This window comes from Panulirus ornatus, chromosome 43 (genome assembly GCF_036320965.1).
Source record: "Panulirus ornatus isolate Po-2019 chromosome 43, ASM3632096v1, whole genome shotgun sequence".
NCBI lineage: Eukaryota > Metazoa > Arthropoda > Malacostraca > Decapoda > Palinuridae > Panulirus > Panulirus ornatus.
In genome coordinates, this window is record NC_092266.1 from 21,542,053 (window position 1) to 21,557,960 (window position 15,908).

The following is a 15,908-nucleotide window of genomic DNA, read 5'->3' on the forward strand; positions in this document are numbered from 1 at the left end:
TCTCCCACTCAATTTCATTTTTTCCCTGCAAAAATCGTCCAAATGCCTCTCTCTTCTCTTTCACTAATACTCTTACTTCTTCATCCCACCATATCATCCCTGGGGATAGGGGAGAAAGAATACTTCCCAAGTATTCCTTGCGTGTTGTAGATGACGACTAAAATGGAAGGGAGCGGGGGGCTGGAAATCCTCCCCTTTCATTTTTAGTTTTCCAAAAGAAGGAACATTGACCATGTCCTCAGTCGTTCTACTTCATTCATTCTCCACTCTTATACTGTTAAAAGTACTTCTGTATATCTTTTCAAAAAGCCTCTTGCTTAATTCTATATCACCTCTGGTTGCTCTTGGAAATGTTTACTGGCCACTGTCATCAATCTGTCATTTTTTCATTTTTTCAAACAACCCAGTCATGGGCCAATCAGGCCTCCTGTTGTCTGTATTTCTCATGTAAACTCTCGTGAAAACTTAAAAAGTTGTGAACAGGTCAACCCTCACTCTTCTCTCTTCCAAAGCCAACAAATTTAAAGCCTTTTGTCTTTTCTTGTAATTTGGTTCTAATCTTAAGTCTGGTAACACCTTTGTTGCCCTCCCCAGACCTTCTCTTTTAGCTCTTTGTGCTTCTTGAAGTGAAGTAATCAAACTTGAGAAGCATATTCTAGTTTTGGCCTTAGGCGATACAAGCAGCTTGCTAAATGTTATTTTATCCATACACTTGAAAGCTATTTTCATATTAGCCAAATGACAGTTTGTCTCCTTTACTCTTATCCTAATGGGAGACTCTGGTGATACATTAGTGATGATGCTGACTTCCAAGTATGTCTAACACACAGAATCTTGAAGTTTATTTCCTACGAGATAATAATCATACTGGGGCCTTCTTTCACTTTGTCCCATCCTCATTACTTTACATTAGCTTGGGTTGAATTTCATCAGCCATGTATCAGACCAACTTTGTAAGGTGATGCAATCTTCCTCACTTTTCATTCCATTCATGACTTCTGCATTATCTGCAAACATATATAGGTAGGACTCCACACATTTATGATAACAGCTCATTCAAATACATCAAAATGAATAACAGTCATAAAACAGAACCATGGGGCTCTCCACTGGTGACCTCCACCCATTTAGAGAAGGCTCCTCTGACATGCAACATTTGATCCCTTCCATGAAAATAACCTGGTATCCATCAGAGGAGTCTCCCCTGTACAAAATATTAATTTTGTTTTCTTCAAGTGTCATGGGTCATTCAACCATGACAAGCTTTAGATAACATTAATCTACATACTATCAACACTATTTTCATATCAACTAAAATGCAAGGTAAATTATTTAATACGCTTATATGAATCAGGCCCAGTAATGATAAAGCTCGCTGTTTTGTAAGACATAAGCTGAGTTCGCCTTAAGCTGCTTACATGTTCATACACTTTTGGTACAGCACGTGGTATGGATGGTATCTTTGCAATAAGTGCCAGATCATCATTGTATAGCCACTGGTGGGACCCCATTTTGTGATAGTATTTAATGGGGATGCCTTCATGACACAATTTTTCTAGCTCTTTTTGAGTGATTGCATCCATATCTTTACTGTCAGGTAAAGCAATAACCCCTGACAGAGTCTTTATAAAGAACTGCACCTATAAAGAAAAAATATATGTTTAATTAATACTGAGTGAAGAATGCCAAAAGGTGAGAGTAAATGAAGCAAGGGGAGTGGGTGAGGAATGGGAAGTATTTAAGGTAGCAGGTGGGGAAGGGGGTCTAAGAGCATTCAAGAATGCGTGGAAAGATAGCCTGTCATCAAGGAGGGCAAAAAAAGGGTATGTTTGAAGGTACAATTGTCCCAACATTATCATATGGATGTGAAGCAAGAAGGGTGGGTGTGTGTATTGGAAAAGAAATATTTGAGGACAATATGAGGTTTGAGGTGGCTTGATTGAGTAAGCAATGACAGGGTAAGAGAGAGGAGTGGTAATAAAAACAGTGCAGCTGAGAGAGCTGGGAGGGTGTGCTGAAGAGTGGAGGGAATAAGGAGAATGGGGAGACAAAACTGGATATGGAAAAGTGAAGTGAAAAAGATTTTGAGCAATTGGGACCTGAACATACAGGAGGATAAAATGTTTACAAGGGATAAAGTGAACTGGAACAATGTGGCATACAGGGGTTGATGTGCTGTCAATGAACTGAATCAGGGCATGCAAAGCATCTCAGGTTAACCATGGAAAAGTCTAAGGGGCCTGGTTGTTAATAGGGACCTGCAGTTTTGGGACATTACATGACAGCTAAAGAACGGACATGAGGGGAAGTGGCCTTTCTTCAACTATTCCTGGTGCTACATCACTAACGTGGGAAATGGCAATCATTTACAAAAAATGAAATAAAAGAAATATGAAGAAAAAAATACATATGAGGTGTTACCAGGTTCCAACTGCACGACATTACGCCACAAATGATCAGTCACCTTTGGCGAGGCTATCTCCCTGGGAGTAAAGTCTCAAAAAAGAACATCCAACTCTAAAGGAGTCTACATTTCCCAGCTACAGGAAGTAGCACAACCTTGGGCTGCATGAGCCTTTAGAAAAGTCTTGGATAACACCAGAATACTTTCACAGAAATAAGTCCTGGGATAAATATGAATGAAAATAAATAATCAAACAAGTACTACCAGGTTCCACCTCCAAGAAGTTACACAGCGAGTGAAAAATCACCTTAAGGGAGGCTGTATCATTAGGAGTACAGTCTCATAAAAGAACTTCACTCCAAAGGGAGCTAATTTTCTCTTTCACTGGGAGTAACCAGGCCTTGGGCTGCAGAAGCCTTTAGAATGAAACCTTGTGTTACGTTACACCAGGGCTCTTTCACAGAAACTGAGGTTAGGCAAATGGGAAAGTGGTAAAAGTTAGCAATTACATAAAGATGATATGGACAGAGGACTTGTGAGATGTGTGGGTCAGGGAGGTATGCAAAGCAAGACAGTCATGGAAAGTGGTTTGGTGATACAGATAAGGTCAAACTGAAAGCCTCGCATAAGATGAATTGTGGCAAAAGTAGCTGGAGTGGATGGTAATGAAGCTGAAGTTAAGAAAGAGGGTGATTGTGGTGATGACTGGTTAGAATTTTCAACATCTGTATAGATTACAGGGAGGTGTCTGAGGGCTAACAGCATGCACATATAGTGCCACTGTAAAAAGCAAAGGGGACAAAGGTAAGTCTTCAAATTATATAGGTATAAGTCTGTTGCAGATACCTGGGAAAATAATTGGAGGAATGGTGCTGAGGTGATGGCAAGTGCACTGTATCAGAGTAGAGGGGTAGGTATGCAGTTTGTTGGGGAGGAGAGGTTCCTCAGAACCTAGAAGAACTAAATAAACAACAAAGAAACAGGGAAAAACGAGTGGAAAGGTTGGAGAATAGGGGAGGGGTGATGTGAAAAAAGTATCACCACCCTCAATGACCAAGGCAACAATCAAAATTACATAACAATCAGATGTACAAAACATAAATGATTAATTTGGTATTACTTCAATATGCAACACCCTAATCAAATCAAAAAGGGATACTTATTCATCAGAGGGTACAGAAGCCAACAAATAAAAATAGAAGCCTAAACTCGACTATCTACTACGCCTGAGATCCCAAATGATTATGAGGCAGCAGGTCACTTCCAACAATAATATCACTGCCAATGCAAGGATGCTGATAGGTTGAGGGTCAGACCAGGAACCAAGCAAGCTAGCTGCTACCACTGAACAGGTGGATTAGTGGTGGATGAGAGACAGTCACCTCACCACAAGGCAAGAGGTTTCTAAGCCTTAATCTCAAGCTCATGGGACTTTCCAATCCTGGAATGAATATTCTGAAGCGATAAAAAAACTTTTACACCTAATATCTGTTACCTTTAAACATGTGAGCAAGAAATGAGAATCAATCAGAACATCTCCATTGACTACAAAATATACCTTACATACCTGGAAATCAAAGAGAGGAAATGGGCAGATCATGAAAGGTATACCAATGAATGCCATGGATGGATGGACAGCGTTGATCAGGTGTTTATATAGTGGTTTTACAACATTTTCTTCTACAGTGATGCCACAATCATCCGTTAAGAAAGGGAATGAATACTTATACCCTAGAAAGAGAAAAAATAATTTTATTTCATAAATGGTACAAGCATACTGATCAACAGGAAAAAGTAAACAATATATATAGTCTAAACAAACTGCAATACTGGAAAAAATGAGACAAAATGGATACAGCAAAAATGGTATGCCATGGATAAAAGATGAAATCTTAGAAAATATATAACCCATATCCATATGTGTCTAGGAGGTGACTTAAAGGGTGGAACTGGAACCAGGAACCTTGTCACCACAAAAAAAAAAAAAAAAAATCCTAATATGGATGCACTGACACATGGAAAATGAAGTGTTTCTACAGCTGCCTGTATCAAGTCTTCATGCATTAATCTAATCTGCATAGGCAGTTAAAACATCAGGAAAAAGACAAAAGCAGAAATACAGTACAAAAAGGATTGATAGATGGGTAAATATGGCATCCTTGGTGAAATGTTACTACTGAAAGGATATGTGGATATATGGTCAGCTATGGGGAAGAAGAGAATATTATAAAGAAAAAGCTGGAATTTCGATGGAGTACTGGGTGATAAAGTGAAAATTTGAAGTAAAACTGCTGAAGCATGGATCCAGAGAGAAATGGTACCAGAAAAAAGTGGCTAAAAGCTGATAACTAGATGAAGACAGTGATTGTTTTAATGTCCTAAGATAAAAGAAGGATGGTAAAAGAACTACAGTCGAATAAGTTTTCTTTGGACAATTGGTAAGGTATATGTCAAAACTGTAATTGATTGTATTATATAGACAAGAGGATCCCTTACAGTTGAGAGATAAGCTGAAATATGGAAGGAAAGGAGGTATGTAAACCAGATTTTTGCACCTGAACAGGTACTGAAAAAGTTTTTCAGAAAAAGAATGAAGAGCATGCAGCATTTTGGATTCAGAAAAGATTTTTTTTTTTTTTTTTTGCTTTGTCGCTGTCTCCCGCGTTTGCGAGGTAGCACAAGGAAACAGACGAAAGAAATGGCCCAATCCACCCCCATACACATGTATATACATACGTCCACACACGCAAATATACATACCTACACAGCTTTCCATGGTTTACCCCAGACACTTCACATGCCCTGATTCAATCCACTGACAGCACGTCAACCCCAGTATACCAACATCGATCCAATTCACTCTATTCCTTGCCCTCCTTTCACCCTCCTGCATGTTCAGGCCCCAATCACACAAAATCTTTTTCACTCCATCTTTCCACCTCCAATTTGGTCTCCCACTTCTCGTTCCCTCCACCTCCGACACATATATCCTCTTGGTCAATCTTTCCTCACTCATTCTCTCCATGTGCCCAAACCATTTCAAAACACCCTCTTCTGCTCTCTCAACCATGCTCTTTTTATTTCCACACATCTCTCTTACCCTTACGTTACTTACTCGATCAAACCACCTCACACCACACACTGTCCTCAAACATCTCATTTCCAGCACATCCATCCTCCTGCGAACAACTCTATCCATAGCCCAAGCCTCGCAACCATACAAAATTGTTGGAACCACTATTCCTTCAAACATACCCATTTTTGCTTTCCGAGATAATGTTCTCGACTTCCTAACATTCTTCAAGGCTCCCAGGATTTTCGCCCCCTCCCCTACCCTATGATCCACTTCCGCTTCCATGGTTCCATCCGCTGCCAGATCCACTTCCAGATATCTAAAACACTTTACTTCCTCCAGTTTTTCTCCATTCAAACTTACCTCCCAATTGACTTGACCCTCAACCCTACTGTACCTAATAACCTTGCTCTTATTCACATTTACTCTTAACTTTCTTCTTTCACACACTTCACCAAACTCAGTCACCAGCTTCTGCAGTTTCTCACAGGAATCAGCCACCAGCGCTGTATCATCAGCGAACAACAACTGACTCACTTCCCAAGCTCTCTCATCCACAACAGACTTCATACTTGCCCCTCTTTCCAAAACTCTTGCATTCACCTCCCTAACAACCCCATCCATAAACAAATTAAACAACCATGGAGACATCACACACCCCTGCCGCAAACCTACATTCACTGAGAACCAATCACTTTCCTCTCTTCCTACACGTACACATGCCTTACATCCTCGATAAAAACTTTTCACTGCTTCTAACAACTTGCCTCCCACACCATATATTCTTAATACCTTCCACAGAGCATCTCTATCAACTCTATCATATGCCTTCTCCAGATCCATAAATGCTACATACAAATCCATTTGCTTCTCTAAGTATTTCTCACATACATTCTTCAAAGCAAACACCTGATCCACACATCCTCTACCACTTCTGAAACCACACTGCTCTTCCCCAATCTGATGCTCTGTACATGCCTTCACCCTCTCAATCAATGCCCTCCCATATAATTTACCAGGAAAACTCAACAAACTTATACCTCTGAAATTTGAGCACTCACTCTTATCTCCTTTGCCTTTGTACAATGGCACTATGCACGAATTCCGCCAATCCTCAGGCACCTCACCATGAGTCATACATACATTAAATAACCTTACCAACCAGTCAATAATACAGTCACCCCCTTTTTTAATAAATTCCACAGCAATACCATCCAAACCTGCTGCCTTGCTGGCTTTCATCTTCCGCAAAGCTTTTACTACCTCTTCTCTGTTTACCAAATCATTTTCCCTAACCCTCTCACTTTGCACACCACCTCGACCAAAACACCCTATATCTGCCACTCTATCATCAAACACATTCAACAAACCTTCAAAATACTCACTCCATCTCCTTCTCACATCACCACTACTTGTTATCACCTCCCCATTTGCGCCCTTCACTGAAGTTCCCATTTGCTCCCTTGTCTTACACACTTTATTTACCTCCTTCCAGAACATCTTTTTATTCTCCCCAAAATTTAATGATACTCTCTCACCCCAACTCTCATTTGCCCTTTTTCACCTCTTGCACCTTTCTCTTGACCTCCTGTCTCTTTCTTTTATACATCTCCCACTCAATTGCATTTTTTCCCTGCAAAAATCATCCAAATGCCTCTCTCTTCTCTTTCACTAATAATCTTACTTCTTCATCCCACCACTCACTACCCTTTCTAATCAACCCACCTCCCACTCTTCTCATGCCACAAGCATCTTTTGCGCAATCCATCACTAATTCCCTAAATACATCCCATTCCTCCCCCACTCCCCTTACTTCCATGAAAGATTGATATCTTGATTTAAATGCTTCAGTACAGATGTTTCTAATTTACAAATTTGGTACATCAGACAATATTCCAGCCCATAAACAGCATGCCATAGATAAAAGTAGCATATGATTAGGATGGTACAATGGCAGTGAAGCACTGCAATGCATTTATTACATAAAAATGGTAGGTTAAGGCCTAAGCTTTAATCTTGGGTGAAAAAGAAAGCAACAGTGTATTATAAGTACTACTACATACTGAATACCAAAACCTGATGAAAGAACATACTGGAAAGTGAACATGCACATGAAGGGAAGACTCAATATGAGAAAATGTGTGAAATATATGATAATGATTGGAAAACTTTCTGACAGTAACACTCTGTAATTAATGTAGCAGTAACTTCAAATATAACAATGTACAGACACTTTGAACTTTCCCTTCCTTACCTGTGCAGTACACAATAACATCAGCTTCAGCAGAGGAACCATCAGCAAAAACAAAACCATTATCCAATGCAGCTACTACACCACGAACTTGACGAACATTAGCTGGAAGCTCTGATGGTATCTGTACTGGAAGGTTGTGTGAAAGTAACACCTGAAAGTTGTTAAGATATTTAACTATTCTTAGAACATTTTTTTCATAATCATTTTAAACTAACATTAATTTGTCTGGATTTACCTAGCATTAGGCTAAAAAATACCAGCTATTCCTCGATTCAAATTTCTATGGTGATTATCCACACTTAGAGAAAAAGTATAAACAGACTAAATAATTCACACACACTACTACATGTAATGCAAGAGGTTAATTTTCTTTCATACAAAATATCAAAACAAACTTTACTGATCTGAAATTATGTGCTATAATCAATGATAGCAGAAACATTTTAGGTGTTTTATCTCCAACAAATACGTACGTACTATTTTTTTTTTTTTTTTTGGCTTTGTCGCTGTCTCCCACGTTTGCGAGGTAGCGCAAGGAAACAGACGAAAGAAATGGCCCAACCCACCCCCATACACATGTATATACATACGTCCACACACGCAAATATACATACCTACACAGCTTTCCATGGTTTACCCTAGACGCTTCACATGCCCTGATTCAATCCACTGACAACACGTCAACCCCGGTATACCACATCGATCCAATTCACTCTATTCCTTGCCCTCCTTTCACCCTCCTGCATGTTCAGGCCCCGATCACACAAAATCTTTTTCACTCCATCTTTCCACCTCCAATTTGGTCTCCCACTTCTCCTCGTTCCCTCCACCTCCGACACATATATCCTCTTGGTCAATCTTTCCTCACTCATTCTCTCCATGTGCCCAAACCATTTCAAAACACCCTCTTCTGCTCTCTCAACCACGCTCTTTTTATTTCCACACATCTCTCTTACCCTTACGTTACTTACTCGATCAAACCACCTCACACCACACATTGTCCTCAAACATCTCATTTCCAGCACATCCATCCTCCTGCGCACAACTCTATCCATAGCCCATGCCTCGCAACCATACAACATTGTTGGAACCACTATTCCTTCAAACATACCCATTTTTGCTTTCCGAGATAATGTTCTTGACTTCCAAACATTCTTCAAGGCTCCCAGGATTTTCGCCCCCTCCCCTACCCTATGATCCACTTCCGCTTCCATGGTTCCATCCGCTGCCAGATCCACTCCCAGATATCTAAAACACTTTACTTCCTCCAGTTTTTCTCCATTCAAACTTACCTCCCAATTGACTTGACCCTCAACCCTACTGTACCTAATAACCTTGCTCTTATTCACATGTACTCTTAACTTTCTTCTTTCACACACTTTACCAAACTCAGTCACCAGCTTCTGCAGTTTCTCACAGGAATCAGCCACCAGCGCTGTATCATCAGTGAACAACAACTGACTCACTTCCTAAGCTCTCTCATCCACAACAGACTTCATACTTGCCCCTCTTTCCAAAACTCTTGCATTCACCTCCCTAACAACCCCATCCATAAACAAATTAAACAACCATGGAGACATCACACACCCCTGCCGCAAACCTACATTCACTGAGAACCAATCACTTTCCTCTCTTCCTACACGTACACATGCCTTACATCCTCGATAAAAACTTTTCACTGCTTCTAACAACTTGCCTCCCACACCATACATTCTTAATACCTTCCACAGAGCATCTCTATCAACTCTATCATATGCCTTCTCCAGATCCATAAATGCTACATACAAATCCATTTGCTTTTCTAAGTATATATATATATATATATATATATATATATATATATATATATATATATATATATATATATCTTTCTTTCAAACTATTCGCCATTTCCTGCATTAGCGAGGTAGCATTAAGAACAGAGGAGTGGGCCTTTGAGGGAATACCCTCATCTGGCCCAATTCTCTGTTCCTTCTTTTGGAAAATTAAAAAAAAACGAGAGGGGAGGATTTCCAGCCCCCCGCTCCCTCCCCTTTTAGTCGCCTTCTACGACATGCAGGGAATACGTGGGAAGTATACTTTCTCCCCATCCCTATATATATATATATATATATATATATATATATATATATAGGCATTTGGACGATTTTTGCAGGGAAAAAATGCAATTGAGTGGGAGAAGTATAAAAGAAAGAGACAGGAGGTCAAGAGAAAGGTGCAAGAGGTGAAAAAAAGGGCAAATGAGAGTTGGGGTGAGAGACTATCAGTAAATTTTAGGGAAAATAAAAAGATGTTCTGGAAGGAGGTAAATAGGGTGCGTAAGACAAGGGAGCAAATGGGAACTTCAGTGAAGGGCGTAAATGGGGAGGTGATAACAAGTAGCGGTGATGTGAGAAGGAGATGGAATGAGTATTTTGAAGGTTTGTTGAATGTGTCTGATGACAGAGTGGCAGATATAGGGTGTTTTGGTCGAGGTGGTGTGCAAAGTGAGAGGGTTAGGGAAAATGATTTGGTAAACAGAGAAGAGGTAGTAAAAGCTTTGCGGAAGATGAAAGCCGGCAAGGCAGCAGGTTTGGATGGTATTGCAGTGGAATTTATTAAGAAAGGGGGTGACTGTATTGTTGACTGGTTGGTAAGGTTATTTAATGTATGTATGACTCATGGTGAGGTGCCTGAGGATTGGCGGAATGCGTGCATAGTGCCATTGTACAAAGGCAAAGGGGATAAGAGTGAGTGCTCAAATTACAGAGGTATAAGTTTGTTGAGTATTCCTGGTAAATTATATGGGAGGGTATTGATTGAGAGGGTGAAGGCATGTACAGAGCATCAGATTGGGGAAGAGCAGTGCGGTTTCAGAAGTGGTAGAGGATGTGTGGATCAGGTGTTTGCTTTGAAGAATGTATGTGAGAAATACTTAGAAAAGCAAATGGATTTGTATGTAGCATTTATGGATCTGGAGAAGGCATATGATAGAGTTGATAGAGATGCTCTGTGGAAGGTATTAAGAATATATGGTGTGGGAGGCAAGTTGTTAGAAGCAGTGAAAAGTTTTTATCGAGGATGTAAGGCATGTGTACGTGTAGGAAGAGAGGAAAGTGATTGGTTCTCAGTGAATGTAGGTTTGCGGCAGGGGTGTGTGATGTCTCCATGGTTGTTTAATTTGTTTATGGATGGGGTTGTAAGGGAGGTAAATGCAAGAGTCCTGGAAAGAGGGGCAAGTATGAAGTCTGTTGGGGATGAGAGAGCTTGGGAAGTGAGTCAGTTGTTGTTCGCTGATGATACAGCGCTGGTGGCTGATTCATGTGAGAAACTGCAGAAGCTGGTGACTGAGTTTGGTAAAGTGTGTGGAAGAAGAAAGTTGAGAGTAAATGTGAATAAGAGCAAGGTTATTAGGTACAGTAGGGGTGAGGGTCAAGTCAATTGGGAGGTGAGTTTGAATGGAGAAAAACTGGAGGAAGTGAAGTGTTTTAGATATCTGGGAGTGGATCTGTCAGCGGATGGAACCATGGAAGCGGAAGTGGATCATAGGGTGGGGGAGGGGGCGAAAATTTTGGGAGCCTTGAAAAATGTGTGGAAGTCGAGAACACTATCTCGGAAAGCAAAAATGGGTATGTTTGAGGGAATAGTGGTTCCAACAATGTTGTATGGTTGCGAGGCGTGGGCTATGGATAGAGATGTGCGCAGGAGGATGGATGTGCTGGAAATGAGATGTTTGAGGACAATGTGTGGTGTGAGGTGGTTTGATCGAGTAAGTAACGTAAGGGTAAGAGAGATGTGTGGAAATAAAAAGAGCGTGGTTGAGAGAGCAGAAGAGGGTGTTTTGAAATGGTTTGGGCACATGGAGAGAATGAGTGAGGAGAGATTGACCAAGAGGATATATGTGTCGGAGGTGGAGGGAACGAGGAGAAGAGGGAGACCAAATTGGAGGTGGAAAGATGGAGTGAAAAAGATTTTGTGTGATCGGGGCCTGAACATGCAGGAGGGTGAAAGGAGGGCAAGAAATAGAGTGAATTGGAGTCATGTGGTATACAGGGGTTGACGTGCTGTCAGTGGATTGAAGCAAGGCATGTGAAGCGTCTGGGGTAAACCATGGAAAGCTGTGTAGGTATGTATATTTGCGTGTGTGGACGTGTGTATGTACATGTGTATGGGGGGGGGGGGGGCCATTTCTTTCGTCTGTTTCCTTGCGCTACCTCGCAAACGCGGGAGACAGCGACAAAGTATAAAAAAAAAAAAAAAAAATATATATATATATATATATATATATATATATATATATATATATATATATATATATATATATATATACACCATGCTATTAACAACATCTAACTAATATTTATTCATTGTATTAATCAAAATCTTGAACTAAAATTTGCACAAATAAATGTAATGCAGACTAAGTTAGAATTTGATTATGTACCAATATACAATAAAGTCCTGAGATAGCATCAGCCTTTTCACATCCCTTCTTGAAATCACACGTGGTCATGTTACCAACATGTAATGCTTCCGTATGTTACACATTGAGTCACCATTATCTAGTTTCAGTAGAATCTCAAATCTCTGCATAATGCTAAGTGCATTAATATTTCTCTTTACATCACCACACTCAGCACTAATATGTGGATACTTGTTGGGAGGATATAATAGATGCAAAATAAAAATAATAATTTCAAAAAGCTCATAGTACTGCCTAAGTACAAAAATAAAAAAGTAAAATCATGTGGCATTTTGACAGAAATCTTCAGTGTTATGGCTTTCTTATTTTTGTTTTGGACTATGTATACTCATATTAAAACTCATATTAAAGATCTTCATCCAGTTTAAACATATAAGAAAGTACTGAAATGTTAAAGTGAACTTTGAATTGTACACATTCCAGAACAGAAGGAGCCAACTTATCTACTTACATTCTTTGCTACTGAAGCTAGTTCCAAGGTAATGTCCAGTCCTGAGGCTCCAGCCCCTAACACTACAATTGTAGATCCTCTGAATGGCAAAGGTTCACGGTAATTATGGCTATGAATCTGGCGACCCTTGAACTTCTGAATATTCTTGATTTGTGGTACTTGTGGAACAGAGTAGTGGCTAAAATAAAGGGAAAGATCTGAATGTCTCAAGATTTCTGATTTGTCAGCATATTCCTTTCCTAAATCTATTCCCAATCAATTATCCTCCTTTAAAGTAGGATACCCAATCCATATCAATCTCTTCTCACAGTCATAATAATGCTATATCATTCATTCACTGCAGGGTTGTACAAAATATTCTATAAATATTAAGGCTATCCATCCTATGAATGGCAGCACGCACTTCTAACCTTTGGAAGATGGAACAAAGATCTTGGATGCATCATGGAGTATGTGGAAGGAAAGGTCATCGTCTTTAAGGGCAAAAATGGGCATGTCTGATGGTATGCTTGTCCCAACAATATCTACCAATTTATCTATATCTTGGACACCTGTTCCAATTGGATCTCCCTCAAAGGGGTGACCATGGCAACAGAGTCTCCATAACTAAAGGACTCCAGTGCTGCTTCTTAGCCTTTGGTGCCTCACCCTTAACAGGCCAAAGGCAGAGGGCAAATCCAGCACAGTGTTTGCAGAGGCTCCTAGCAAATATTCCTAATGACTACTTCTATCTAATGGTCCTACCTACTGCTTCTACTTAATGTTACTACCTAATGATCCTGCCTAAATCTTCCTACCTACTGCTTCTACTTAATGTTATTACCTAATGCTCCAGCCTAAATCTTCCTACCTACTACTTCTACCTACCATTTTGCCAAAAGGCAGGGGTAATGCATAGTGCTCACCGCAGGAAAATCTCGTTATGATGAATGAGCTGCGTGAGTTAAGTGTTGTCAAGTGTTACATATGATAAGGAGAGATTGTATGTTTGAGAACAGAATGCCAACAGTCCACATATTGGTGAGGCAGAAAGAAAAGATGGCTACCTGGGTCAAAAGAGTGCAACTTGACAACCACTAAAGTGCTGGCTCACTAAGCAGATGTCACTAAGATTCCTGATACCCAAGTGGGTAGTACTGATAATATACCTCCCTGGTCGCTGGCTCCCTACCAACTATTATGGTATGAATATGAGCAGAGAGAGAGAGAGAGAGAGAGAGAGAGAGAGAGAGAGAGAGAGAGAGAGAGAGAGAGAGACAGACAGACAGTGTGTGTGTACCATACATGAATCTCTCTCCTTGGCAAGTTTTGTCTCAAAACACCTTCAATATCTAGCTCAGGTATCTACAATGACTTCACTTCTGTCCTTTGCTGCTAATCAGTTTATGTTTGTACCATAAAGTACAGTGGTCTGAAAATTCCCTTAGTCTCATATCTGGTGGTTTACAAATGAATGCAATCATTAAAGCTTTCAATCTGGATAACTTATATAAAAATATTAGAATAATCCAAAATAAGAGTAAAATTGAGGTGCAAAGAAACCTAAGCTTAAATCTAACGCTCACAGAAGTTACAATATTCTCAACAACATTTCAACAGTTAACAGATAATGGAAAATGGACATTTACTTCTGGATGTAGTCAGATTACCACAATTGGGCTTTGGCTAGAGAATTATAGCATCAGTAAAGCATATAAGACCTTACCCATTACAAACAAGGAGGGCATCACATGTTGTGGTTGAGGAAGTCTTTGATGCCAAGTTTTTAACAGTAACAGCCCAAGCAGTGGGGCCTTCATCTCTCATCACTGGTGTTACTTGTTCCACATTGTGGCCAAACTGAAAATCATACAAAATGGATTTAACTTTAAAACTACACACATCATTTTCCTAATAAATATGATAGTGAGGCAGAAAGAAAAGAGAGCTACCTGGGTCAGAGATATGCAACTTGACAACCACTAAAGTGCTGGCTCACTAAGCAGATGTCACTAATACTCCTGATACCCAAAACCATCATTTTTTAAAAATTTCTTTGCTTTTCTTCATCCTAAAATTCCCATTTTACATCAAAAAGTCATAGAGTGAATTGGATCGATGTCAACCATGGAAAGGTTTGTGGGGCCTGGATGTGGATAGGGAGCTGTGGTTTTGGTGCATTACACATGACAGTTATAGACTAAGTGTGAATGAATCTGGCCTTTTTTGTCTGTTTTACTAGCGCTACCTCGCTGAAGCTGGGGTTAGCAAAGCTGTTTCCTGTGGGGCATGGTAGTGCCAGGAATGGATGAAGGCAAGCAAATATGAATACGTACATGTGTACATATGTATATGTCTGTGTATGCACATATATATGTATGTATATGTGTATATTTCTGTGAGTCCACAGGGAAATGAAACATGATAAGTTCCCAAGTGCTCTTTCATGTAATAATCAAAACATCACGGGAGATACAAGAAAGAAATATAACAGTCAGTTGATATACAACAAAGAGATGTAGTTAAGATACCATTTGGTAAACAAGTCACTTGTTTACCAAATGGCACTAACTCAATGAAGCAGGGTGTAACGATGTTGTTTCCTGTAGGGTAGTGTAGTGCCAGGAATAGACAAAGGCAAGCAAGTATGAATATCTACATGTGTATATAGGTATATGTCTGTGATGTGTATGTATATGTTGATATGTATATGTATGTATATGTGCGTGTATGGGCATTTATGTATATGTATATGAGTGGATGGGCCATTCTTCATCTATTTCCTGGCGCTACCTCACTGACGTAGGAAACAAAGATTACATATAATAGAAAAAACAATTCATATACTGGAGAATATATATGTCATGTCATGTGAGAAACTGCAGAAGCTGGTGACTGAGTTAGGTAAAGTGTGTGAAAGAAGAAAGTCAAGAGTAAATGTGAATAAGAGCAAGGTTATTAGGTACAGTAGGGTTGAGGGTCAAGTCAATTGGGAGGTAAGTTTGAATGGAGCAAAACTGGAGGAAGTAAAGTGTTTTAGATATCTGGGAGTGGATGGCAGCGGATGGAACCATGGAAGCAGAAGTGGATCATAGGGTGGGGGAGGAGGCAAAAATCCTGGGAGCCTTGAAGAATGTGTGGAAGTCGAGAACATTATCTCGGAAAGCAAAAATGGGTATGTTTGAAGGAATAGTGGTTCCAACAGTGTTGTATGGTTGCGAGATGTGGGCTATGGATAGAGTTGTGCGCAGGAGGATGGATGTGCTGGAAATGAGATGTTTGAGG

General features: G+C 40.0%; 1 protein-coding gene across 6 annotated transcripts in view; it reads right to left on the reverse strand.

The window, feature by feature from the left end:
- The window catches only part of LOC139762381 (uncharacterized), a 76,379-nt gene that overhangs the window by 29,053 nt on the left and 31,418 nt on the right, over positions 1-15,908 (reverse strand). For 5 of the 6 annotated variants that reach the window (XM_071687194.1, XM_071687197.1, XM_071687196.1 and 2 more), the window contains exons 4-7: positions 14,350-14,483; positions 12,645-12,822; positions 7,732-7,882; positions 3,972-4,135 (exon numbers count right to left, since the gene is read on the reverse strand). In XM_071687194.1, coding sequence (XP_071543295.1) covers positions 3,972-4,135; positions 7,732-7,882; positions 12,645-12,822; positions 14,350-14,483 — 627 coding nt within the window. Of the gene's footprint in view, positions 1-451; positions 1,641-3,971; positions 4,136-7,731; positions 7,883-12,644; positions 12,823-14,349; positions 14,484-15,908 lie in introns of those variants that run through there. The other variant, XM_071687199.1, reaches the window with a different exon arrangement.